Source organism: Indicator indicator, chromosome 22, assembly GCF_027791375.1.
Source record: "Indicator indicator isolate 239-I01 chromosome 22, UM_Iind_1.1, whole genome shotgun sequence".
In the NCBI taxonomy this organism is placed as follows: Eukaryota; Metazoa; Chordata; class Aves; order Piciformes; family Indicatoridae; genus Indicator; species Indicator indicator.
In genome coordinates this window covers 9,016,303-9,043,903 of record NC_072031.1, presented here as the reverse complement: position 1 = coordinate 9,043,903, position 27,601 = coordinate 9,016,303, and the positions used below count along the sequence as shown (strand labels likewise).

The 27,601-nt window shown below is 44.6% G+C and overlaps 1 protein-coding gene across 1 annotated transcript; it reads left to right on the top strand.

Moving 5' to 3' along the window:
- Positions 1–7,668: 7,668 nt before the first annotated feature.
- On the top strand, positions 7,669–21,788 carry GPR139 (G protein-coupled receptor 139). Its single transcript, XM_054391256.1, has 2 exons — positions 7,669–7,795; positions 20,854–21,788. Exons 1-2 carry the CDS (start codon positions 7,669–7,671, stop codon positions 21,786–21,788), a joined length of 1,062 nt encoding a protein of 353 aa, XP_054247231.1.
- Positions 21,789–27,601: the final 5,813 nt, after the last annotated feature.

Below are 27,601 nucleotides of genomic sequence, written 5' to 3'. Positions count from 1 at the left end.
GGGGCCAATAGCAAGCACTGTGTGACCTTGCCTTTGTGATTTCCATAGACTGTATTATTAGAGACTTCAGTTTGGTGTATGGTTTTGCAGTGTGGGAGCAATAAAGAGCAAAGGCAAGAAATAAAGAGCCTCCAGGTGCTGACATAAAATTAAATCCTGACTTCTCTTTCAAGTTCAAGGTAGGAAAATCACAGCCGTATGTCTCTGTCAAAAGTGTGCCCAAGCACTAAGATCATCAAGGACAGAAACTTTTACCATGTAATCTTACCACACTCTGTGTATCATGCAGAGCCTTTTTGGACTTTGGTGTAAAATAAACTACTAACCCTCTTTAAAACATGCCAGCAAGCAGGATTTGGCCCCATGTAAGTAACTTTAGATTACCGCTGTCTGATCCACAGGGAGACCAAAGCTCCCTTCAGGGCAATATCTGATTAGAGGAGAAACAGTTGTTGGCCTCTAGGAAACTGCAAATCATTTTTTGTTCAAACCCATAGGGATTTTTGCAAGGCTTGCTGAGCCAATTTTAAAAAGGAAAAAAATAAATAAAACTAAGAACCCTACAATAATATTCTCTGCAGTTCCTTAAAAGCCAAATCCTGCTCATCCTGCTCAGTGAAGCAATCCTGCTGAAGTTAATGAAACTGGTCCTCACCTAGAAGACAGACTCACTGCAGCTCTGCTGCTGCATGGTCTCTTGAGTTGATCTGCATCAGTTAGTTTGCAGTTACATCCCTCTCCCTGCTAATACCAACACATTCAGCTTTCGGTTTGTTTTCTTTCTTCCTTTATTTTTTATTTTCTTTTTTAGTGATGTGTTCCAACATCTTTTCTTCCTGCCATAGACAGAACTAGGTGAGCTATGGAATAAACATAAGGATATCAGAGTGCTGCACCTGCCTGTAAAATGACATGAATTTAATCAAAACCATTTCTAGTCCCAGGGCTCAGACAAACAACTGGTCTTGTTGCTCTTCCCCTAGGCAACTGCTTGTTGTGCCCCTAGTATAGGCTTGGACATATGTTTGGTATCACCAGCAAGCAACTAAGCAGAGATGTAAGGAGACTGCATTATTTGATTTCTGGTTATGTAGAGCTTCCTATTTTTGTCCTCTCATTGGCCTCATGGATTACAGTAAAACTGTGGCTAACCTAAGCCAGATCCTGCTTTTGCTCACTTATGCCAAGGTAAATCAAAAGAAATTGTGGCACAGTCAGCGGAATTACACAAGAGTAAGAGTAGGCACAAACCTCATTAACATTCTTCAGGGCACTAGTTTTTGAATAAATACTAACCCTTTTTATCTAGAAGAAATAACAGCAACAAGACAAGGCCAAACTAGGAGAATGCAGGCAAATTATTTTTGCTCAAGATACAAAATAAGATTTTTTTACATCAAGGAAATAAAGCTAGATGAACAGTGGCTTTTATATCCACTTAAAACATCCACCTGCAGGAAGGTATTTTTGCTGTATCTGCTAAGTGTGGTACATAAAAATACCCACAGTACCTAGAAAGTGAGGAAAAATTAGTCTTTTGCTTCTGATACCTTTTATAATGGTTACACCTAATTCAAAGTGTATCAGATAAGAAAAGAGCAGTTCAGCGAAGCCAGAACCTTTAATCTAGTTAATTAATAGGGGGCATAGCATGTGAAAGCCTTATGTAGAATGAGAAAACAATCTTATTCTGCTCAGGCTGGCTGCTCATTTGGTAGACAGGCAGAAGTTAACAAGGGGCCTTGCAATCTATTTAATTGGCCACAAGATCAGAGTTTGCATCAGCCTTTCGTCCATGGAGCTGCAATCTCTTATGCCTCTTATCCCTCACCAGGAAAATGAAGGTGATGTTGCAAGACCTTCCTTCAGTTGTACCAGGCTGTCAGAAGCAAGCTGCATACAAGAGGATGGCAAAGCTGCTTTCAGCACTCAAGCTCTGCAGCTGCAGGGCTTGCTGCTGTGCATGCCCGTGACAAGCACGCCAATGGCAGAGCCACGACTTGTGACAAGAAACTCTCTGTAGACATCTCGTTACCAGCCAGTGACAACTGCTCCATACAGAAACCATTCCCAGCTCTCATGAAGAGGTACATTGATCTTGCTGGTGCTTGTTACATCCCTGTAATGCAAAGGCATCAACAAGCAAATGTGGGGAAGGATTCTGTGCTTTCTTAAAGTGAATAAAAGCTCCAAATCTAAATGAAAAGCAGGTAGCTTTATCTTGAGATATGCAGGGAGGGTTTAACCAAACCAGCTAAATGTACATTTGCATGGGAAACCCTAAACTACAGAACAAGCTAGGTAACCTTGTGACTTGATCCTGAGCTTAGGTCTAATAAGCTTTAGCATGACCATGCTACCTGTGACTTGATCCTGAGCTTAGGTCTAATGAGCTTTAGCATGACCATGCCACTTGTGCAAGAATTAGCACAAGTAATTGGTACAATGATTTTAAAATAAGAGATAGTCCAATCTGGTTTCACTCTTTTCCCTGGCATTCAAAGGCTGCCCTTGATTTCCCCTCAGTAATGGAGTAAGAAAGTTTCACCTTCATTTGTCAGCATTCCACTGTGAGGGCTGTGCTCACCCTACCTTTTCTACAGTTAAATTTCCAGCCCAAGTGAAAAGATAAATATTCAAGTACTTTATGATTCAATTTTTAAAAATCCCAGCAGAAGAAACACAGAGCATCTCCCTGACATGAATCTCATGTGCTTTCTTTTCACCTTGGGGAGAGGATAAATTAGCCTCCTTCTGTAGAAGCATTTGTCAAGTAGTTACATTTTAATCCTAATTTATTTTTGCCTGAATCCAGGAAAGCACTTTAGCATATGCTTATGCTAAACATATGAATTAGCCCATTAACTCCAAAGTTAAGCATCATACAAGTACATCATACAAGCTCTGATGGATTCTCTTAACTTCCTTATCTTGCAGAAAGAGTTTAATTTCTACTGTGAGTGGTGGACTGATTTTAGCTGAATCAACTCCAATATGCTGACTGTTGTGAAAATAGCACAAATTTGTCATAACCACTGCAAACTGGACAGGTTAAATGAGTTTCTCTTGTTTCTGCCACATGTTTTCAATATAACCTGAAAAGAATACCCTGGAGAATCAGGTGTATCACCTACTGATTAAATGCAAACAAGCACAGCTATGCTCCTTTGTTTTGCAATACTTCTTTAAAACAACAGATGCTGGGTTAAATCTCATCTTCAGGCATTTATCACGTTTCCTTGCAAAGTACACTCACAATAGTGCTTAAATGAATTACAATGATATTTGTCAGATAAAACCTAAAAGGGACTTCGGGGAACAAACACTTGATTTTTAGAAGTGGGAAAAAAAAAAGAAAAAGAAAAAGAAAAAAAGGTGTTTAAAAGCTTTAAACAAGTTTTCAGGTGGTTCAAACAGACAAAGCTCCATTACAGTCAACATTTGAGACTTATCATAACCTTCATGAGGTCTCCAAGGATTTATGAGGCCAAAAGAAGAAGAAATGAAGAGAAGTCTACAGGGGAGTGGTGCCTGAGGTTGCAAGGGTCTGAACCTGCTGCGCAAGCTGGAGGAGCCTTGCTGTATTGGCATTCTGGCCCTGCAGCCTTCCCCAGCAATCACCACCTGCACAAGAAAATCTTCTCATCTTAAAAATGAACAAAACTTCACTGTTCTCTTGTAAAACTGGAGCCTGCCTATTCAGAGGCACTGAGGAGACTCCAGTAAAGAACTTTCATAATCACATTTTTTTTTCGGAACAGCTTTTAGGAGAACACAAAAAGGTCTCCTTCCCCTTGCAAGCCTGGAGCAGAACTGCATTCACAAAGACAGTCCTTAAACTCAGAATGAGTAGAATTTGACTCAATTATTCTGCAAGCTAACAGTAAGGAAAGATAAAAATATTACTTTGAAGAGAAGGGTTTCATTGAAGCAAAATTATATACAAGCATCTAATAAAGTATAATCTAAGACTTCTCATTCTTGCAGGTATCATTTTCTCTACAGCAGATCTGAGATGAATGCTTTCAGCTCTGCTACAGGAGTAAGACACCCTTCATCAGACCACAAAGCAGTTGTTCTGCCAATATACCTTGCCTCATGCTAAGTTAACCCCGCTGCTTTTTTGGACTAATGATATCTTCCCTTTGATTCACTCTGCCTCACCCAATCCCTACACTCTAGTCTTCTACTTTTGCTTTTCCTGTCTTCCAGGCATATTACCCCTGCCAGTGTCTTCAGTGTCTTTCAACAACACAACATTTAGTTCTTCCAGGCTCCTTGAGGCACTGCTTCTTTTCTCTTGAAGTCACCACTGCTTTGCTCCATGGCCCTAGCGGATGGGGGTGTGCATGACTAACATGTTACTCAACCCCCCTGCACCCAGAATCACAGCCTAGCAGCACACAGGAAGGCTCATTTCCTCTGAAAAACAGAAAGTTAACCAAGTTCAAGTGGCTCTGGAATTTTAAAAGCAGAGTACATCCACCTCTTATGCAGCATGTCATACAAAGAATAAACTGCTCTTTGGAAAAGAATAAATGTCATTCATTGTCTGAGCATGTGGCTGTTTATGAGATGAGATTCAGAAACCATCCTCCTCAAAGCTCCAGAGGCTTCACTGAATTCAGGAGCAGAGCAGTGCTCTTCTCACTGTGGGTCTGATGTTACACATAAATGTCATTCCTTTAGAAAGTGCCTAGAAAAAGAGTTTAAAAATAAACAGCTTTACGCAGAAGAAAGCATTGTTGTTAGTTTTGAATTGGCTTTATTGAGATTTCTTTGTGACTGAGGTTCTGTTACCGGACAATTCAGAGAGCAGAATAACCAAACTAATTTAATTTAGGTTGAAAACTCATCTGAAGTTGTCTGAAAGACACAACCCCTTTAAAATATCTTTTACACACTGAACTTGAGCATTCCCCCCATTTACTTTAGGCCTTTAATTCTGGTATATTACTATTTCATTAATTTTACTTCAGTGAAGCAAAAGCAAATCAGACCAGGAAACCTGGTCCATCCTGGATTAGAAGCCTAGGCACAGTGAAGCAGAGAAGTTTTTCAACTAGCTTTAATCATACTAACTGAGGTACCAAGAGCAGATTAATTTCCTACGTCCTCTCCATCTGCAGGGCAGGCAAGAGGAAGTGTTAGTGAACATGACCAAAATTTCCAGGTTTTCCCGTCATACTACAGGAGCACATCAGATGCAGCAGAGCTGCTTGCAGCTGTGAGGCTCCAGTGAGAGTCCCAGATGGAAGGACAGGAAAAGATTCTCTTACAACCAAAAGCTCATCTTGGCACATGAGCAGCTACCTGAACTGCGCCCTGGAGACAACTCTAACTCTGAGGAAACAAATGCTACTATTATAGAAATCTCTCCAGGGAAGCCCTATTGCTCAGGATGTTTAAAACTAGGCCAGACAGAACAGTGGCAGCAGCACAACAGAAAATGGAAGGCAGAAGCACTTCCTTAGCCTCCAACTTCTGTGGGATTTGTTTGTTGTTAAGTGGGAAATTGAGAGACCCATGATACTGTCAGCTGCATGTGAGGCTTTTTAACTGTTGCTAGCCAAGGTACTGCTCCACTGTCATCTCCTCTTTTTGTGTGTTGCTTTGATGATAAACTTCACTTAGCTTTGAAACAGCGACTCATGCTTCCAGCCCTGATGATGCACTACACCCAAGAAAAGGTTCCAGGAATCATTACTTCTCTTTCGAGAAGCAATACAAGCTCTCTTTCCTCATCAGGTCTTTTGCAGGAAGAAATTATACTTCCTAAAATAACAAGAAGAAAACCCTGTAGGTGAAATATCTGGGGAAAAAACAGGTAGAGTAGAATTCACAGGACTTTGTACTGTATAATCACACACACCCCATCCTTTTACACAATTCTGTTGGTCATTTGAATGAATTATTTCAAATGATGTCTTTTTTAAAAGGAACAAATTTACTTAAAGGCCTTACTAGGAGACTCTAACCATCTTTAAAGCTACGTTCATAAAGATAGCTACTGAAAACAAAACCAAAACAAACAAAGCAACCAAACAAAAAAACAACAGAAGAAAAATGTCTGGTTATCCCAAGGTGTTTAACATGGGAGCTTGACAGCAGTTTCGGTGTGATTCAAAAAACCCCTTTTTGTTAAATGCATAAGCGTGTGAATAACCTTACTGAGTTTCCCAGCAGAGTAACCTACTCAAGTCCTGGCAAGACCAGAACCTTGCTTGCTCCTTGTTCTGTTTCCAAAGAGAAGTTAAGGTAATTTTTCCAACAAGATCACAGAAACAAAAAGACACGCATGCCCTTGCTTAGTCACCCAGTAGTCTGTTATAGCACTTACCCTAATGGTGCATTCCCACCTGCAACACGCTTTTTATGTTATATTATTCTCCAAGCTCAATGGACACGTGTTTTTAGGGAGCAAGGACCATATCCTTAATCAGTTTTGGAGCCTGCCTGCTGTATCTTGTGTGTATCCCAACAGACATGCCCCATTGACCAACCTCACACATACTGCACATGTGCATCCCCATTGGCCTGTTCTGGCAGCCACAGAAATCCAGGAGATTCTTCCTACGCACAGCACTGGGCTGCAGGGATCGACCTTATGCACTTTGGGTGAAAAAACTCCAATTTTCCACTCAGTAGCAATGCACTGGAATCAAACATCTAGCGTATTACTAGATCACGAACTCTTCAACGTGTCAACGTGCTGCCACCTGTCCAGCCTACTGATCAGTAGCAGAAGGCACAGGACCACATCACCTTACGTTAACAATCCTAACGCTAAAGCCTTTATTAGTTACCTGTAAGATGATGCACTAAAAGACACAAACGTCAAGGCATAGGTGGAAGTTTGAGAAATCCCAAATTCCCTTTTGCTGTGCCCCACGGGTGTTACACACAGAGCTCCCACTCATGGCAGAAGCATCGCGTATTCCACTGCTGCCCAGCCCATCCCACGCCGGAACACTCTGGGGAGAGGACTGACAGCCTTTCCATTGTGCAGGTATAAAGAAATGCCCATCCTGGGTCTACCAGTTTCCTTCCCAACCTGTCTGAAGCGTAATGCCGGGCTGCCACGCAGGCACAGCACTAAGGAGATTTGCCTGAGCTCTTGTTACCCTGATGACTTGAGTGCCAACCTGGAGAAAAAGTCTCTTTTCCTGCTGGCGGCAAGGGAGTGACCAGCTCCCCACCGGGAAGGCGGCGCTTCACCCGGGGAGCTTCACCCGCGCCGGGGTGACAGCGGGGGTCAGAGACGGACATCCCCCGACTGCGGACAGCAAGAGGGTCCTGAAGGGCACCCAAGGAGCAGCCCCAAGGCAGGCTCACCTAGAGCCTACTCCTCCGGGCTTCCCCTCGTCCTCAGCACCTGCTTGCAACGATCGGGGGGTCCCAGGGCAGGCAAACGGCGGCGAGCCCCCGCCAGCCGGGGCGGCCCGAGGCGGAGGCTGCTCCGCCCCACCGGCGGGAGCCGGGCTGGTCCCGCCCCGCCCGGCTCCACACACCGGGGGCCGCGCCATGTGCTGCCGCCGCCGCCGCTACCCGCCGCGGGGGCCGCGTCGCGATTGCCGCTGCTGAACGTGCGAGGGGCGGGCGGCGCGGCCGGGGCGGCCCGGGCGGCGGAGCAAGCGCCGGCAGCGCGGCGGCAGGGAGAGCGGGTCCATGGAGCACAACCACCTCCACCTCCACCTCCACAACGGCTCCCTCCTGGCGCACCACCGCTATGGCTGCGGCTTGGGATACGCACCTGTCGTCTACTACAGCCTGCTGCTCTGCCTCGGGCTGCCGGGTGAGTGCCGCGCCCCAGGGTGGACAGCGGGGAGCCGGCGGGGACGGGGAGCTGCCGCGGCGTGGCGAGGCTGCGGGGTGCCCGCAGAGCTGCCAGAGAGGCTGTGCCCGGCTGCCCGCCGTGCGCTGCGGGGTGAGCGCTGCGGCGGGCACGGAACGCGTTCCTTCGCCTGCTCGGAGGGCAGCGTTTTTCAGCATCTCACTGCCCCACATGCTGCTGTCCCCACGCCTTTTCTCTCGCTGGCCTTTGTCCCTGCCCTTGCATCGCTGCGGTCGCTTTCCCACCCGGACTCGGGCGCTCTGACTTTGAACTTGACATACAAGTCTCAACCCGTCGTGAAGTTTCTACCATAATCCACTTGGCCATTTGAAGAGGTACCGAGGGCAACCTGGTCTGTCCCCGATCGATTGCGTGCCGGGGCGACAGCGATCGAAAATGCCGCTGTCGACTTCTGGTGTAAATCTCTGTCTGGCTACCTGGAGCAGGGCTGGTTGGCTCTAGGAGCGACATACCATCAGTAAGGACCTTGGCTAGGGATAGAGCATGGAATCAGACAGTTATCTTACTTTGGAGCCTGTCCCCACAGATGATGGAGCAGGACAGTATCTAGAAAGCCCAGGCTTGAGATTAGCACCCTGCAAAGGCAATGCTGACACTGAGATCCCCAAGCGCAGGTACAGGACTCAGAACAAAGTCCCAGATCACAGGGACCAGCCTCCACACTGTATAACCCTCATCAAATCTTCCCACTTAGAAAGGGGATAATGTAGAGATACTGGGGATGAGAAAAGCTTATCACCCACGATGGGGAAGAGGATGGTTCAGGCTTGGTTGTAGACACCTGTAAGGCACCAGTGCCACACGCAAATAGCCACAGCTCAGCACGTGCAGATGGCACATGAGCATCACACCAGCATAACTGTCTCATATGAGCCAGAGCTCTCCAAGAGAAGGCTTTTCCTCCCAGAGGTGCTTGTCTCAGGCTGTCAGCAAGACACCTTAGCACGCTGGACTGCAGGGAGCTGCTTGTGCAGCACCATTTCTGCAGTTACAGATTGGGCTTCAGTGGGCAAAGCTGCCATCCCAGTGCAGGGTGGGCAGACATCACAACTTGCTCCCTGGCTTAACACCTCCAGCCTCAGAGTAACTTGCCCTGATTCCGAGGACAGGCGGAATGAGTTGGGAAAAGTTAGAGCAATCTGATGCACCAAATGAATCAGAATTTTAAGAGTGCAATACAAGAGAGTTTGCTTGTGTCTGTGTACAGCTACACATTTCAAGTGCCGTGTAAAATGGCAAGCAGCAATGACAGTTAATAATCTACAATTTCTAGATGTTTTGTTCACCTTAATTCCTTCTTCAATCAATTCATGAAGAGAAGCCTGCCTCTGAACAACATTCATGCAATTACCACTCTGTATATGAATTGATGTTTTTCATGCTTTTAATTTTTTTCTCCTTCTTGGCTTATAATTAAAATTTGAAAATTGTCTAATAGTTCAGACTAATAGTTCACGTAACTGGAAAGTTAAGTCCTCTAGAAGATGCAGGGCATAGGCACTCTGCTTTCTCTGCTCCACAGCACTGATGAGTCCCAACCCTGACCTGAAGAGCCCCAGCCAGCAGGGTTGAGAAGGTAGTTTCCTCTTCATTAATTCCTTAGGGACTGTGTAGATCTCCACAGTAACGACAAGCTCTGATTTCAGCAGTAATGCCTAGGAACTGACCAAGACTGTCTCAAGATAGCAGGCAAAAAAGTTGTGATGAAGCAGTCTGTGGCTAAACTGGCCCTGGTATGTCTCTGAAATGGGGGAAAAGTCTTACATGCACAGACAGGAGGAAACCCTTAATGAGTCCTCTGCAGGTACTTGCATGGCTCCCTAAGGATACTACTACAGACCTAACATTGTCATTCCAAGAACATGGTTAAAATCAGTGCATGATCCCAATGAGCAATGGTGACACACACTTCTCAAGGGACCAATCATTGGTTGATTAGAGCAGCAGCACCAATGATAGAATATTACAGAACTGGCCAAAGCGTTTGGTGGTGCAGCACTGCTGAGTTCAGCAGACTTACCTCAGTCAGCTTGCTCCATGCACACTGAGGATAACACTGACACTAACACCTGAAAATACTACACAAGTACATCGTTCTGACTAAATGCACAGTATGCTAAGTGCATGAGAAATTCATGATTCTCACCCTAAAACTGCACAGAGATGAGAACAAGCTGTTTATAGGAAGGCTAGCATGGCCAATCTTCATTAAGGATGTGGTACAGGGCAAGAGCAGTGCTATAAAGAGCTTTTCATGTTTTAATTTGAAGCTGCTCATCAGAAAATTGTAAAGGAAGCACACTGCTTACCTGTTAGAAAAACAACCCTGAAGCCTGGGGGATCTGAGTAATTAGCTTTGCATGCTGCCAACGAGAGAAACACTGTCTAGGATCCGTCTTCCTATACAGCACTAGTGCAGTGTTTTGCTGAAATGGAAACTCCTTGGAGAAAGATTGATGAGAAACCAGTTAACTGTTTCTGCCTTTCCTGCTCTAGTGTCAGAAGGAAATTTCACTAACTCAACAACTCCACTTTGAGGCCAAGCGATGCCAGGCCTGACTGTGCATGCAGAGAAAGCAGCCCTGCCCTTCCCCTTTCTTGTACAGCCCAGCAGATCCTGCTCTCAGATGTGGCTTTTCTCCCTCCCTGTTCAACCAGAGTCTGAAGAAGGCAGAGACCAAAGTGAACTCCCTTTACTGCTGCTCTGGCAGTAGCACACAGGCAAGTGCCAGGCTGTGCCCCGCAGAGAGGGGCACCCACAGAGGCAACACTGTACACCGACCCTGCTGCAGCATGTGCCACATGCCAGAGGTGACTGCACCTTCTGATCAGCTGGGACAAGAAGTTTCTTCTTTTCCCTCTAAGCAGAGACTGGCAAGATAAAGACTGCTTTCTGAAACTGGTGTTCCACAACTGTGCAGCCCCACTGCCCCACAACTGCGTAGCACAACTATGCAGCACCCACTGAGGCGGTGTCATGCTTGCATTTGGGGGGGTGTTATCATTTACTGAGCTGTTCTGCTGCCCCTGCACGCCTATTCTCTGTCACTTGGAGAGGACCTCTGAAGCACCTCTAGTTAGCCAGGAGGCAAAACTGCAGGAAGCCTTAATAGAAGTGTTTCTTGCTTTGGTGAGAGAAATTCCAGGGAAGATGTGTTGCTGGACGTGAAGGAGGGAGCAAATTGTTCTGATTCAGTCCAGGAGTGGGCTGGTAAGGTGAGGAAGCAAGGAGCAATAGGTATCAACTCTCAGTCTGTCCCTTTGCCAGTAAGAGCCGCATGAAACAGCTACACCAAAGAGCTCCTGCTATGGTGGTGCCACCAAACATGGCCAGGAAGGTCATGCAGAGGAGCAGCAGTGCTTGCTGCAGACACCTAGCTTTGACCCTGATTCCTGCTTTGTTAGAAGGTGCAGTGGCAACTGAGTTGTCTTGTATGCAGTCCCCTTTCCTGTCAAGGGTACAGAATGTTGCTGCTGAAAGAACAAAGTGGCAGTGTTTCCTAGACTGGGGCCTGGCCTGATACATGCTTCCAGAGGTCTAATTCCTCCAGACAGTGCAGAGAAGCAAAGTAAAATCTGGCCTTCTTGCTGCATCATCGCTGGTTCCACTTTGCTCCCTGGTCACTCACCTGTCTGGGGAGTAACTTGGCTTCAAGAGGTCATCACATTCCAGTGACAAAAAGTACAGGCACTTAGCTAACACCCTTACAGCATCCCCAGGAGCTAACAGACTCACACTAATGCCCCAGGGAAGTGTGACTCTAAACTTTGAGAGCCTAGTTCACAGATGTTTCTCTTATTTACATTTGAGGCTTTTGCATAAAACTGATCACACTGATCTAAGCACAGATTCAGAACTTCACAAGCTTGAGAAAGCAGCTTAGGCACACTTGGGTGCTCCCAGCTAAAGGGTCTGGACAGGCAGCTTTCATGTTAGACATGCTGCTGAACAAAGTGTCACAGAGATAGGGACAACACCAGTCATTCAAAGCCTGTCCACACGCAGAGTGCACTGGATGGACTCTATGCAAAGGGTGAGAAGCTGTAATCCTGACCTAGAGAGAGCTACATATTACGGATCTTCCCCTAACAGGTGACAGACTAGCTGTCCTCACACAGCAAGCCAGATGCTTCCTGGGGTGTTCAGTTGCCACACAGGTACCTAAGCTTTACACTGCACCCATGCAAACCACAGTACAGACACAGGCAAGCTGATAATGATAGAGAACTTGGTCCTTCTGGAGCTCTCTCCTCATATGCAGCTTGGATTAAGGAGGCTGTTTGGCAGGCATGCAAACCAGGATCACTGTCCTTGCAAGACAGGTGCTGCTGGTGGGCTGTGGGCTGAGCATCCGTGATCTGAGAGCCACCACCATGCAACTGCCCAGCTGTTTTTCCTCCATTCCCTGGCATCCCAGGGGGAATGAGACCTGAAGAGTCTTGCTATCTGTGCTTACAGCTGCGGCCTGGTTAGTAGCAAGAATAGGAAAAGGGACAGGTAGCAATGTTTGTTGATGACTCACATGGCATGTAATACCCAGTAAATGCCAAAGCAGGCAGAAGGCAGGTGTACATACAGCACACAGCAGCACAGAAGTGTCTGACCCATTTTGGATTCCTGCCATCTACTGCCTAGCATATTCTGCAATCACAGTACAGGTTTCTGATTCAAAGAGAGCATTTCTAACACCTGAATAAACAGCCTTTCTCATAACAGCACACCTGAACAACAGAAGTGCTAAAGGAAGATCTGAAAATATGAGTGGGAGGATTGTTACATGCAGAGTTATGACCTTGATAAAACAGTGCTCTTTAGCTGTCGCTCATTAGGCAGAGTTCACACAGTGAATAAGAACTGAACCCTCCAAAGGCCTGATTCAACCTCCCTTTTATTCAAAGGCCACACTTCTCTGACTTAAAATCTGAATTAGACACATAGCCAGTACATTGCATCCTGCTTAAAGGAGAGCAAATAAATTGGCTGAACTTTAGCTCAGCTATCAGAGCAACTGAAGGGCACTGCAGCACATTACAGTAGCACTACTGGACAGAAGGGAACAAAACTGCTGCTAACAGACTTAAAATTAGTCACTTCCTATTGCAAAATGAACACTTTTTGTTCAAGGAGAGAAGAATCATTATGAAAAAGAATAGATTCAATACAATGTTCCTGCACAGAAATGGTGACAGCAAGGTGTGCATGCAGATGGGAGCGATGTCATTTGATCACTATGTCTGGAGACTTTGGCCACTAAAGCCTTGTAGCCTAAAAGACAGCATGTGGCTGAATCCATGCTAATGCAGAGGAAGACTTGATCTCGCATCTCTGAACACCACTACGGAGTACAACTGCTAACTTTGGTTCTCTTTTGCCACATCAGTAGAAAACAACACTCAGGGCTGTAATGATAACGAGGTGCACTATTTGAGAGGCTCAGCAGACTATGAAAGTGCACAACCTTGCATGGCAGGCTGCTAAAATGGACTGGGGAGAAAAAACTCCAGAGGAGATCTTTTTCCTTGAAATGAAGACGACACAAAAGAGAGAGCACAGCCAGTTTTCACGGTAGGTGGGTAATGCGTGGCCCCCAGTTGCCACTCAGAAGCACTAGGCAGTCTAATACCCTGCTGTTCTTCATCCACCCCCTTGCTTAGTTCTCTCATCCTCCTCCTCTTTCTGCTCCCCTCCATAAAATGGGAGTGAATCAGCAGAAACAAGCCAGCAGGAGAAGGCCCTCATCTGTGTACGTCAAAACAATTTGCTGTGGGCAAACAAACAACATGGAGATGTCCTGACGTGGCGTACTCTCTGCTCTCACACACCAAGTGCAAAGCAATATCTGGCCACAAAAACTTTCACCTTCTATTTTAGGTGCTCTTTTTCAGCCTTTAATCTATTTTCCCATTAACTTTGAGACATCAGCAAAGGAAACAAAGCCAAACTGAACTCCCTGGGCACAGGAGACCTTGCAAACAATTCCAGTTTTGTTCTGCAGAATGGAGCTACAAACGTACATAAGGATCCTACACCCCAAAGTCTGGAGCACTGTTGGTGCCATTCTGAGGGTGGCTTGATGGAAGAAGATGGTGTTGGGTTGCACTCCAGGACACCATCATGGTCGTGCAAAGAGAATGAAGTAGAGGCAACCAAGTAGGACCAGGACCAGAATTAGCACTACAGAGGATGACCAAAAGGAGCTTTATCCCTTTACCCACAGAACAGGAGAGAATCCTGCCCATTCAAACACTCCACACATCCTCCTCGCTGAAATTGTTCTCTGCCACCTGAAACAAAGTCCCTGAAACGTACACATCTTTTCAATCCTTTGGTGCACTGACTGTACAGTTAGATGCCCTAGAGGTTGCTTCTGGTTTCAAGGCAAATTACCTGACAGTCAGTTACATCAGACTAGGATATTTCACAAACCTTTGTTCATTCCAAGTACGTTTTCTTTGCTATCCAGACTGACACAGCAAAAGGTGATATATTTAGTGTGGGTGCAGTATATTTTCTATGGGGTAAATAAAGCCAAACTGATGGTTTTACATAGTCTGTCATTTCCTGCATGTTGTGTAAAATTGGGATAGTCTCTGAGAAAGCTTGGCCATGGGGTTTGCAAGCATGAGCTCCTATTGGATTAGCTAATGCTTTAGGAAGACATAAAAACTTTGGGTTTTAGCAAAACCACAGTCAATGGTAGAGTCCTCTTAATTATTCATGTTTAGTAAAGAATTTGTGCCAGTCCCCTTATGAAGTCACATCCTGCCTCTATCCTAGTAGTCCCATCAGATACCTTTGGCACCTGCCTCAGTGCTTTGGCATTTCATATCAGAAGGGTAGAATGGTTTTGTCATCCTCAAGCTCAAGTCACTTACCTTGAGACCTCTTAAACTTCACTGACAGCTCACATTTAGAAGGCACAGACACCTGCCAAATGAGACACCCAAATTGCCTTGAAAATCTCTCTCTGTCCAGATACTCTGCATGAATACCCAAATCCCTTTTATGATTTCTGCATTATTTTGCAGATTGCTTTTTCTCCTCCCAGCACCAATTTCCATTACAAACTTTTGCCATTTTTATCCTCATGTAGATGCCCCTAAGAAAGGCTTCAGGAGGGAATATCCAGGAGCCATTAGAGGCTCTCTGTGCTGTAGGCCCAGCTTAGGCAAGCTGGATGAGGAGGGTGAAGACAGTAAAGAGAACCAGATCACTGACCCATGCACACATATGTGGTGGGGACACTGGTGGGAACATACTGGGCCTCCCTGCATCTTAACCTATTGTTCCTTCTGGGCTGCTCTCATATAGCAAAAATCACCTTATTTTATAAAAGCCAGGGAAAAAAAGACTACTCTGACAGTCTAGGAAAGCTGAAAGCAACTCAATATAATTGCACCTGTCTGCCAGACAAGTTACTGCTCTTAAGCCTGAGTGGTTGGCAAGGCTCAAAATGAGCCATTGGTGTCTCCATGCCACTACTGTGTGTGTGCCTTCCAGCAGCAAGGATGTGCTTTTGGCTAGATCAAAATCCTTCTCTGGCCTCCCTGGCCACCTACAGAGCAATGAACCTCATTCACAGAGCCCTTGCCTGGAGCTGCCACAGCTAATAAAAGCTGTCTGTGGAAAAATGGCCCCAGAGGTCAGATTTCATTGTCAGAATCTGGCTTCTGACCACAAGTCATTCATTCACCTGTGACTCGTAAAGCATAAGGCCATGCCATGCTTTCTCTGGCAGTCACTGACACAGTCTCCCACATATGAAGAGGAGTCTGGGTTGTCCTGGGCAGGAGCTTGATCATCCTCTACCTCTAAGTTCACTTTTACCCTCAGAGCTAGCATGGTCTGTCCCTGCACAAATCACACAAGAGCCTTCCTACAAGCTGTGAAACCTCCTCCCATGGCAGTCCTGCTCCTGTGCCTGCTGTAGCTATTCTGATGCTCTTTTCTGGCTTAGATCGCTCTCCATCCTCTGGAACATGATGCAGGCACTGGAAGAAGGGGCTGAGGGCCCCTGCCTCCTAAGGGCAAGTGTGTGCATGCTGTTTGGCAGCACTCAGACAACTGAACAAATAATAAATCAATTATTTTAAAAATCAGTCCTCACAGGAACTTTCAGGGAATGAAGAACTTGTACTGTGCAAATTATATTCTATAAAGTATCTCTTTTTATACTTTGCAGTAGTTGAGGGGAAAAAATCTAAGGACATGATAATAAAAGAGAAGAACAAATTACATTAGCTATGAAGAGGCACCATCATGAAAGTTGTCCCCACCTGCTGTATGAGAAAAACATGGAACTGTTCCATCTTTTTTAATGGCAAACAGCATCCAGAGCTCATTTTAAAAGACCATGTAAGTGGCTGTAGCCACCATCATTAACAGCGTGTTTACTTTGACACAGCATTTTCTTTCTTTCCTGTTACGTGGTCTCCATCAGAAGTCTCCCATTGCCATCATCTTCTCCAGAGAGCTCTCATAAGAAGAAAAGGCTGAACACCATCCTCATCTCTAATCTGGTAGTTCTTGGTGAATGACTGTTAGTAACCACGGCCAGATCTGGCAGACATGGTACCTGTTTACATTTTAATATTGCCTCTAGCTTAGAGGAAATAATCTATTCCCATTAAGCCAAAACACTGCTTTTTGTTTGTTTGGTTGGTTGTTTTTTTTCTTTCCCCATGTAGTTTTAGCACACTGCACTTAGAGCCTCACAAATTTCTAGATGTGGGAAGGAGGTGTTACTAACATTTTCCTTTTTAAACAACTTAAAATTTCCCGTTTGCAAACCATCTCTCTGCCAGTCAGGTGACTAATGTGAGAGGCCTGCAGAGTAGTTTCATACATTGCACAATAATTTATAGGGATCCTAGCAACAACTGTATTGGGTAAAAGGTGTCCATTATATCCAGTGACCTAACGTTTATCACGCTCAGTAAGTGACAGACTCCTGGCTACTTCATTTAGCTGCTTTATGGTGCTGAACTACTGAACCACTACTGCTTGTGTTGTAAAGGCTATTTCCCCCCACAGGCTGCTATGTGCCAGCAAAATGTTCTTAATAAAAATAAAGCAACCAAACACACCAAAACCACAGCCCAGAAAGATGCCTGTATGTTCTTTAGACAGACAGAATTGCTTCTCCTTAAGCTTGCACGCAGCGATAATAGGCCATGGAAGGAGCTCTCTGAATCCCCTGTGAAGGCTGTGGTTAGACACTGTTGGAGCTATAATGGTAATCCACAAAACATGAAGACAAGGAGAAAACTGTGCCTTTAGGTCACAGGTACTGCTTCAAAGAGGCACACAAGACGGCCCAGGCTTTGCTGGCAAGTCAGGGACTTGGCAGGCTTCAGTGTGGGAAGCAAACCCAAATCCACATGAGAACCAAAGTTACTCCTGAAGGGTCCCTCTCGGATGTATAGGGCCTGTAATGGCACTAATTTCAGTGCTACAGTCTGTGCAATTTGAGGATTATAAAGTCAAAGAACATGTCAAAGGAGAAGCGTAATTGCCTCGTGACAAAGTCTGGCTAAGTTAGAATGTTGCCATATTTTGAGCAGTGTGGACCAATGGTGTTGGGGTGTCGAACTCTTTCAGATGCTGTATGACTGAAGGAAAAGAATTGAGATTCTACCTTCTCTTACAGTTGCTTTTCATCATCTGCTAGTGGCATCTTGAGGTTTCAGCCAGCTAGTCCCTAATCAAGCTGGTTCTCAACCAGATATTTTTAAATTCAGGATACTGCACTGCAGCAAGTGACACTGGCATAAATTGTCATCTTCTAATCAACTCTCAGCACAGAGATCAATCTTTTTCAAATTCAGATTACCTGAACTACATAGTAGCTAGAAAAAACATTACATGAAATGAGCAGCATGTACTGTCCAGGACAATTTGGAGGCATTAACCTGTCCAGCAACCGTAGCTCCATGTACGTTACAGTAGAGGCAGGAACTTTTGTATCTCCATTATCATCTCTGCTATAGTTCTTATCAGTGGCTACAAAATTAGTGCAAGAATTAGGGTAAAAAAGGTTAAAGTGTGATCTCAGAAGCTCTTCCATCCCCTTTCACCTGCAGATAGTAATTTTTGCCCACAAGAGAGCTCACGAGACACTGGGTAGGTACCCAGAAGTCACTGAGATGATGGCAGAAGGACACAGTTGTTGACACGGGGCAGTGTTCCTGCCCATTTCCTATTTCACTGAGCTTTGATAATGTTTGAGGACACACCAACTTAGGTTGGTGTGGACCAACTTAGCACTGGCTTGAAAACAGATGAAGGACAGAGACTTGTACTCATCTTCACTTTCCCTGCACAGCCTGCAGCAGGAAAAGCACTCCTAAATCCTGTGCTGACACACTGTCAAATTGGCAACTTTCTGCTGCACCCCATTATATATCTGTTTTCACAAAGTAAACACTATTACTATATTTCATATCATCCAGCCACAAAAAAAAAGCAAAAAAAAAAAAAAAACCAAAACAAAAAAACCAAAAAACTAATGCGATCCTGGTGAAAGCATTTCCAATACAAGATACTGTAACCCTTGCAGAAAAATTGGATAGAGCTTGCATGTGCTTTGTCAGATCAATTTTCTAATCTGGCTCACCCAGCAAAGCTGGCTGGTGTTAGACAAATATCCTGCATTTCAGTACAGGCTGTTACTGCTGTTGCTGGGAACCCTGAGAAAGGGGGTGGGGGGTGGGGTGGGAGCAGAGGAAAGGATTGCTCATAAATCTGCTCTTGTAGAAAACACAGGAGGGAAGGATAGGACCAAACAGTGGAACCCCTAGAATAAGCAGAAGAGATGGAGAACAGGGCTGCTGTGCCTGGATGTGGTGCAGCTGCAGCATCTCTGCAGGACCAACTCTGACAGTCAGGCTGAAGTTACCAGCAGGGACCAACATACTCAAACATCCACTTGCTGCATGCTGAGTCCAGCTGTTGCCACTGGAGTGAGTCAAATCCAGAGGATTCCAGATGGGTCACGTCCTATATCTGTGAAGCTAAGCTGCACCACCTGGCTGGCCAAAACCAACAATGGCTGCACAGTCATGATAAACACTCCAGCTTGAGGATTTCCTTGACAGTACATCACTCACTGTACCTCTAGGGCTCATCAGCAGGCATTACAAGAGGCATTTTGCAAGCAAGTAAGTGAAAAATGACACAGCAGTTCTGACTACATCACTCCTCATCTCCCACATCTGCTCTGGTCAGAAATCAATACAGTTGCATTCCTGTTAGTGGAAGGCAGAACCAGGAAAATTCTCCTGAAGGCAGTTTGAGATAATACTGTTGGAAGTATCATGCTTTTAAAAAATTTATTCAGGGAAGGAGTTGGTTGATTGTCATGCTTGCTTTAGTTTTGTTCCAAGATACAAAATTAAGTTAATAAAAAAATAGGTGACACTGAGCAAGGGCTGTTACTCAAGAACATTCACTCTACTGCAGTTCATTTCCCCAGTGGCAGAAATTTTCTCCCAGACAGAGGGTTGGAAGACATTTGTGAAGGAAGAAGTTTCCTTTAGTGCCAAGTAAAACAGCTAAACCTGAGACTTTCAGTTGTAGGACATATGTCTTGAGTCATCATTCCCCTAATGTCAGCAACTTCCTTCGACTGAAAAGAATCTTTAACAATTATTGTTGACTTTTTTTGGGGAAATTCATCAAAGCTGGCAGAAATGTTTGAAGCACTGAATGCACAGAAGAGGTGATTTATAGACCTCTTATGAAAATGTCAAATCCAAACATTTGGTAGTTTCTTGTACAGTAAACCAGATCTCTGATTTTTAAGCACTACTTCAGGTATTCTAGATGAGCGATATAAATACTTTAAGTTGGATTAGAGCTTTGGAAGACTGACACAAACCAGTGAAACAGCATAGACAAGACACTTGAGTACTTCACTGTATTATGTGAGTGTGTCATGCAATACATCTAGGCATAGTTTAGATGCTGGGTCTGTATTGTAGCCAACGAGTTGCAGGCAGAAGCATCTTCAGGAAACTTGAGAATGTTTAGACTTGGGCTGAATCCGAACATCCATCATTTCTGATGTGACCAGCAGGGTTTCCTCAAGGGCTCAGCTGTATCACTCCAGAGGGAAAAATGCCTTCCAGCTGAAGGTCTTCTAAAGAGCTGCTCTGACTAAGCAAGCAAGCCTTTGTGGAGCACATAGTTTGAGCAGTGGCAAGGGAGATGCTTCCCCATGGCCCATCTGTAGGAGGGTGGGTCAGACAGGCAGGACTGAATTGCAGGAGTCTCATCCTGAGCAAATCTGAAAAATTCCAGAGCACAGTGAAGCTCTCAGGAAGAGCTGAGGATATGTGCTTCCCTGGAAGTGCTTCTCTCAGTTGGGATCCCACTCAGTCCAGAGAACATTAGCTAATCCAGGTGACTTTGAGTTTGGCTCATTTAGAGACAAAATGCCTCTCTCCAAAGGCCACCTCACTCATCTGTTAACTTGTGGGGGGGAAAAAAAAAGAAAAAAGCAAGGGGGGAAATAAAAGTGTGTGTATGGAAAAGAGATTATTTTTATTCTTGCTGCTCCCTCCCTACTGCCCCTGCCTCCCTGCTCGTGAGTATGGGTCTCACCACCCTCTGCTCAGGATGCTGCCATCATGCCCTGCAGCAGGGCCAGGGACATAACTCTGCCTCTACATCTGCTCTAACAATATAGCAAAGAGCTGCTGAATACCACCTAACCCTATGTGTCTGGAGTGAAAATCCCAACTTTTTCTGTCCCTCATCCAGATTTGCCAGGATACTGTGTCAGTGTATCACACAGCTGGGAGCAGGGCCTCGTGCTCCTCTCATTGCAATAGCTTCTCTGGGGGACCCAAGCCTAGTGTCTTACTTTTGGTTTCTCGGGCTCTAATAAAAGCACTCATGTTGCCAAGTGCTTGAATAAAGCTGCTGGTCTAAGCAAGTGCTTAGAAAAGCTGGTGTCATGTCTTAGTAGCCTAACTCTGTGTTTCTGTCTCCACAGCAAACATCTTGACAGTCATCATCCTTTCCCAGCTGGTGGCTCGCCGGCAGAAGTCCTCCTATAACTATCTGCTAGCTCTAGCAGCTGCTGACATCCTGGTTCTCTTCTTCATCGTCTTTGTTGACTTCCTCATGGAAGATTTCATTTTAAACAAAGAGATGCCTCAGGTACTGGACAAAATAATTGAGGTATTGGAATTTTCTTCCATCCACACCTCCATTTGGATTACGGTTCCACTGACAATTGATAGGTACATAGCTGTGTGCCACCCACTGAAGTACCACACAGTGTCCTACCCTGCTCGTACTAGAAAGGTCATCGTAAGTGTCTATGTCACCTGCTTTTTGACCAGCATCCCCTACTACTGGTGGCCCAACATTTGGATCGAAGACTACATAAGCACATCAATGCACCACGTCCTCATCTGGATCCACTGCTTTACTGTTTACTTAGTGCCCTGCTCCATCTTCTTTATCCTGAATTCCATCATCGTGTACAAGCTGCGGCGAAAGAGCAACTTCCGACTGCGAGGGTACTCCACGGGGAAAACAACAGCCATTTTGTTTACTATAACTTCTATTTTTGCCATACTTTGGGCACCAAGAGTCATCATGATACTGTATCACCTCTATGTGTCACCCATAAACAACAGCTGGGTGGTGCATATTGTGTCGGACGTCGCCAATATGCTCGCGCTGCTGAACACTGCAATTAATTTCTTCCTCTACTGTTTCATTAGCAAAAGATTTCGCACAATGGCAGCTGCCACGCTGAAAGCCTTCTTTAAGTGTCAGAAGCAACCTGTACAATTCTATACAAACCATAACTTTTCCATAACAAGCAGCCCTTGGATTTCCCCGGCCAACTCTCACTGCATCAAAATGCTTGTTTACCAGTATGATAAGAATGGAAAGCCTATAAAAATATCACCATGAAAAGGGCAAGAGTTGGAGTTTCTGGGTGCAAGTTCTTTTCAAGTGGTTACATCCCCAGGATGTAATTTGTTGAAATGGCTCTTTCGAAGAGGGGTTATTTGATTTCATTTCCCTGGGAGATGGAGGGCAGATCAGACTGTTAGGAGGGAACAGGAGCACTTGATTTGAGGAGGAAAAGCAAGAAGGCAGACGCCTCTGTCTCTTACACAGCGTTTTGAATATGCTTCAGAGTTCAAGTCTTAGTGTTTAGCCGCACTCAAACATTTTGCATTCCAGCACCAGTGCAGTCCAAAGTTATTGGAGGGGGAAAGCCACAGCAGTGTTGAATTACAACCTTTTAAAACACAACAATAAAACCTTACTTGACCATGCAGTTCCCTGTCAATGGAGCCGACAGATGCTTTTGTGTACTGTGGAAGGTGCCGTTTCTGGTGTGTGCACTTGCCAAAAATGATGTGTTGTTTCTGACATGAATACCACCACACACAGTCTTGCTGTCAAGAGCTCATTGCAGGAGGCAGTCTGCAAAGACATGAACTGTGACAAGCCCTTTTTTGGCTCGTTTGAGCAAGGCTTAAGGACCGATGTGGCACCTGTTGCAGCCTTGGCACGAAAAGCAGTCCTGCAAGCTGCCAATATTCATGCTTTAAGCTGTTATTTAAGAATGCGACCAAGACAGGGGAGCTCAAGGGAGAGAGGGAGGTTTCTAGAGCCAAGAACAAAAGCAGCATCTTTTTCCAGCTATTTCAGTTAGAGCAACTAAAGAGGCCAAGTCCTGCCTGATGCGGAGCTCCAAGTGAAGCTGCTCCTGCAAGGGTTGGAGTGATCACAGACTTTAGGTTCCTTTTTAATCAATAAAGATTGTCAGTTATCCCCCATGTTCAGGCCTTCAGAGAGTAACACATAAAAACCTCAGCCTATGATCTTCTGATGTAATATGCCATTCTGCTGAAGATTTGCCATTTAATTGTTAAGAAAAAAAAAAAAAAAACCACCCTGATTGTGAAAGAAACCTATTAAATACCAAACAGCAGTAAAAGCATAGATCAGCCTGGACTAAGGCTTTTAAATATTTACCTTATTTAAAATATTCTCTTCCTTCATATTTAATAGCCAGCATCCCAGTAATGCTGAGCGTAGAAAATGAGAGAAGATATTTAGAGGAAGGCTGAAAATGCATTTCTTTTCATTTCTATCCTCGTCAGATCTTGGCATTTGGTATCTCACAGCCACAAACCAGAATGTTTTTACTTCTATATTGGGCACTTAATGCAGCCTTACTGAATGTGAGAGCAGAGACTTCCTTGCATGGTGAACACAAGCACAATGTAGTCAGTGGACACAGCAACTTCTCAGTAACTGCAAATAAGAAGTAGCCTGGTGCTAGTACTGCATTTGTGCCTGTACCCATCTGCACTGCCAGCAGGGAGCTTGTGGTGCATCAGGGACTAACGTAGCAAGGTACTCTGAGAATAGATCCAGTAAATCCCACTTTGGTGGGATCCGAGGGCTGAAAGCATCTCCCTAAAACCCAGGATGATTCAGCTTTGGTGCGTTTCTCCTAAGAAATACCAAGTCTGCAAAAGTCCTTCTGAGGAAACAGCCTGGTTCCCTTCTGCTACAAAGGTTGCATTTGTGCACTGACTTGTACTGGTGCTCTGCAAGAGCAAAACCCTTGCCAAACCTGAGCATGCCTTCCTCTGGAGGGAAGCAGCAGCAGAAGGCACAAGCCATGAAGACCAGAACCCCAGGCGAAGGCTGGCTTGTGTGTGGAGGCACTTTCTCAGGAGAGATCAAGGCTACTCAGGTTGGTCAGGAGCACAGAGACAGGATGCCCAGCACCTTGAAGTGCACACACCAGCCAGTCCTGTCCCACTAGCAGAGAGCTCAGCAGCTCTCTGCGAGGTGCTGGAGCACCCTCGGGACCACGCTGGTTAGAACAAGAAGAGGGCTGTGTCTCAGGAAAGGGAGAGCTGAGAGCAAAAGCTGACCCTTCCCACCCTCCCTGGGTTCAAAGGGAAACGAGGTGCCCCTCATCCTGTAGACTGTCCCTGTGATCTCAACAAAGCTTCACACTTACTTGCAATAACACAGCTTAAAAGGGATGCTCAACCTTGCTGTATGTCACGGCAAGGTTAAAATAATTGCTCCCTTGACCAGTGTTTTACAGAAATTGTTTTGTGGCCATGCCTTCTACCCTCCTCTCAGAAACCTCTCTCTGGTCTTTGTCAGTTGATAGCAACCAAAGTTACCTTCTGAAAAAGGTACTGTATGCTTTGTTTTGAGGAAACACTGTATTTATAACTTATTTTTATTCTCAATTTGTTATGAGGAATGCTTGTCCGAGTTACCTGTGAACGAGTCTAAAGTGCAATATCTATGTAGATAAGTGATTCATTTTTGAGAATGTATCTACTGAAATGAAACAAAACCAACTTTATACAAGAAATTCACTATTCTACTTAATACAATAGTAACCTTACAGAAAATAGTGAATGTTTAGGGCTTTTATTTATTTAAAAAAAAAATGCAGTTAAGTGCATGGCATATGCTGCCATTCACATGGTGGGATTTATTAGTTTTTGTAACATAATGTTTAGCCTGCAAAGTAGCAGTGTCATCTGATTTTTCCTCTCTTGATGATGTATTTTTGTAGATTGCCATATTTAAAACCAGAAAAAAAAGGCCCAAAAAACTTTCTGCATTAATATTTTATTTCCCCCACTAAAAATAACCCATTAAATTGTTGCAACTGCATTTGAAAAAAACCAACCAACCAAACAAACAAAAAACCAAACAAACCACCACCAACAAAACAACAAAACCAAACCTTACAATCCTTTTCTGTATCATTTTAGAAATCACAAGGTGCAATTTTCATGTACAGTGGATTGGTCATTTCATTTCTGATAATTTAGGGCTTTAAAAGCTTATTTCCAAAACTCCCTGAAGTCAACGGGAAGGTTTCTTGTGGGTTTTGTGGTTAGTTTTTTCCAATCCCCGTCAATTTAGCAGGACTTTAGATCAAGCTGTATCTTGTTAACAGATGTTTGAAGCCTTCTTTAGAGTCCCATTTGGATAATAAAGCCTTGACTCTTTAGTCTGCCATATGGGAGCTGCTGTTGGTAATATTTGCCTTATTTTTGGTTGTGTGAAGCATTCTTGCAATGACTGTTGCTAACTAGCCAATGTCTTGCTGTATTACTCATACCTCCTCATTTGCCAGTAGTAAAAACTCAGCCAAGCACACAGAGTGTCATTATTTAGGGAAAAAGTATCCTGGAGGCAAAACCATCTTTGTTGTGGAGATTGTCTTTTGTACTCTATTTAATTTCTATTTAAAATATCTACAATTAGAAGAAGAAAAAAAAAATACCTAAAAATAAATAAGCTGTGAATGGACAGTTTTACAATTCCTTATAGGTATATGTCCTTGAAGACCACAGCTAGGAACAAAGGGTTTTAGAGGAGTTGCTGGTATATTAAAATTACAGGACCTATCACCTATTTAAATTGTGAATATCGATATTTTCATAAGTAGACAATATATTGTGTTTGACAAACTTGTTTGTATTATAATAAATTATGAGATGGTGCATAACTTACTACTGTGTTTGGAGCATTCTTTAATCTGTAGATACTTGGGATATACTTTGATTTTTAGGTACTTATCATATACTACAGAGAAGACCACAGTCCTTGGCAACCATGACTCAGTAAAACACAGCCTTGGATCATGGGTGCTCATTCAGGTGTTGAAAAATGTCCTGAAATAAGATGAGTAAGTTATTCCTGTCTCAGTTCTTCATTTTGAGCCACAGTCCCAGCTTCTGCAATTTAGGTTTAGCTTTTAAAACAATCTCTACCCCTAACACCAGTGAAAAGTTGGACCTGACACTATTGACGCCTGTCCAAAGCACAGGTGTGATGCCAGAGAAATCAGGCTGATGCCCCTGGGCATTGCAAGTGATGAGATACCCTGAGCTGAGCCCAGGAGAGCAAAACACATAGCTCTAATTCCCACCATTGATCAATGACAATTAATGACATAAGCTCCCCTGCAGATAGACTCTATTCAGACACAGGAGCATGGGCAAAAGGGAGAACTGGCAGTTTGACTCAAATTGGGGAAGAGAATGGCACATCAACAGGCTGCTCTGGGAAGTGGTGGAGTCACCATCCCTGGAAGTATTTAAAAGATGTGGTGCTCATGGAGAGGGATCAGTGGTGGATGTGACTGTGCTGGATCAAGTGGTTGGATTTGATCCAACCAAAGTGATTCTATGAAATCCCCCCCTATCCAATCCTAGGTTCCTGTAAGATACTGCAGATCCCTCAGGAAGCAATCCACTTCACAGATCTGTGTTGACTGTTAAATACGTGAACAGGATGAATGTGTTACACCTGCTGCCAGAAACAGAAAGTGTAAAGAAACCAAACAACTATGATGAGAAAATACAAAATACTGGAGATTGGAAGTAGATTCAGGATCTCAGGGGACTGCATGTGGAAGAAGCCCAACATTTGTTCAAATGAAAATCACTAATGCTACACAGAATTCATACTACTATCAGATCTAAAACCTTGTGGGATCAAGATCCTAGCTTCTCTGGACAAGTAATAGGACATAAAAAGAGCTAAGCAGAGTGGAGTAGAGAAGAAACTAACCAGAAAAGTCCAGTGTCTTAGAGATCAAGAGAAGTAGGGTTAAATACACAAGAGGAGAGAGTGATGCAGGCAATGGCCTGACCTGCTTGTGAGGTCTCCCTGCTGCAAAAGGCTTGGGAACAGATTTTAAAGGACAGCCTCAGAGGGACAAGTCAGGGAAAAGGGACACTGTTGAGAGGGGCAGTGTCAGATTAGATGGAGCTTCTCATCAGAGCTGTTTCCTATGGAGGCAGGCTGGGTTTTGCCTGTCTCAGTACTTTCATTAAGGACCAGCAATGAGAAGTGCTGATGAAGTGCACGGATTTTTAATAAAAGCATGGCACTGCTGGCAGAGGACTGAAGGAAAGGCATTTCATGTGAAAAACAGATGACCTTGAAGATTCAAATGATAAAGATGGGATGAATGCAATAGTAATAAACACAAGGCTCTTCACTTGTCTGTCTGTAACAATACATTTGCTATAAAACCTCAGTAGGCAGAAACAACCAAGAGCCCAGTTGTGCCAGCTGGGCTGGAATGATGATGAGTCACCCACAGAAAGCAGCTGAGAAAAATCCCAGGATTTAATCACAGACATTTCTACAGATACAGCACAGAATTAATTCTATTTTGCAGGACTTCATGTGCCATATGCACATGTGTGTGTATGTATATATATAAAGGGATAAATAGCAGTAGTTAGAGGAGAGCTTGATAAAGAAACAGATGGAACAAGAATTTTCCTTGGGTAAATTTGCCCTGAAAGTTAGAAGACAGTCTCTAATTACCAAACCAGAGAGGCTCAGCAAAAGCCCTTCCAGCAGCCCAGATCTCCCCACTGGTTTTGAACACAGTTTGGTAGGTTCATGGACAGGATTCTGAGATGGGGCAGGCAGCAGGATGGACTGGGATCATGCATCCTCAGAGCTGACAGTCACACAACCCTAACCTGCACTTCCCAGGCAGCTTGGCAGGTCACTATCTCAACTTGAAGGACAGCAGAGGTGTCCCTTGAGTCCCCCCCACTGAGGTTGCTTTGAGGGAGATAGCCAGCACAAGAGCCATGACAGCCACCAGCTGTTCAAAGTGACTCCTGTGAGCAGCCAGAATTAACTCAGCAGCGCTTGCTGAGGTGCTGCAGACGAGGGACCACTGCTAATGCATT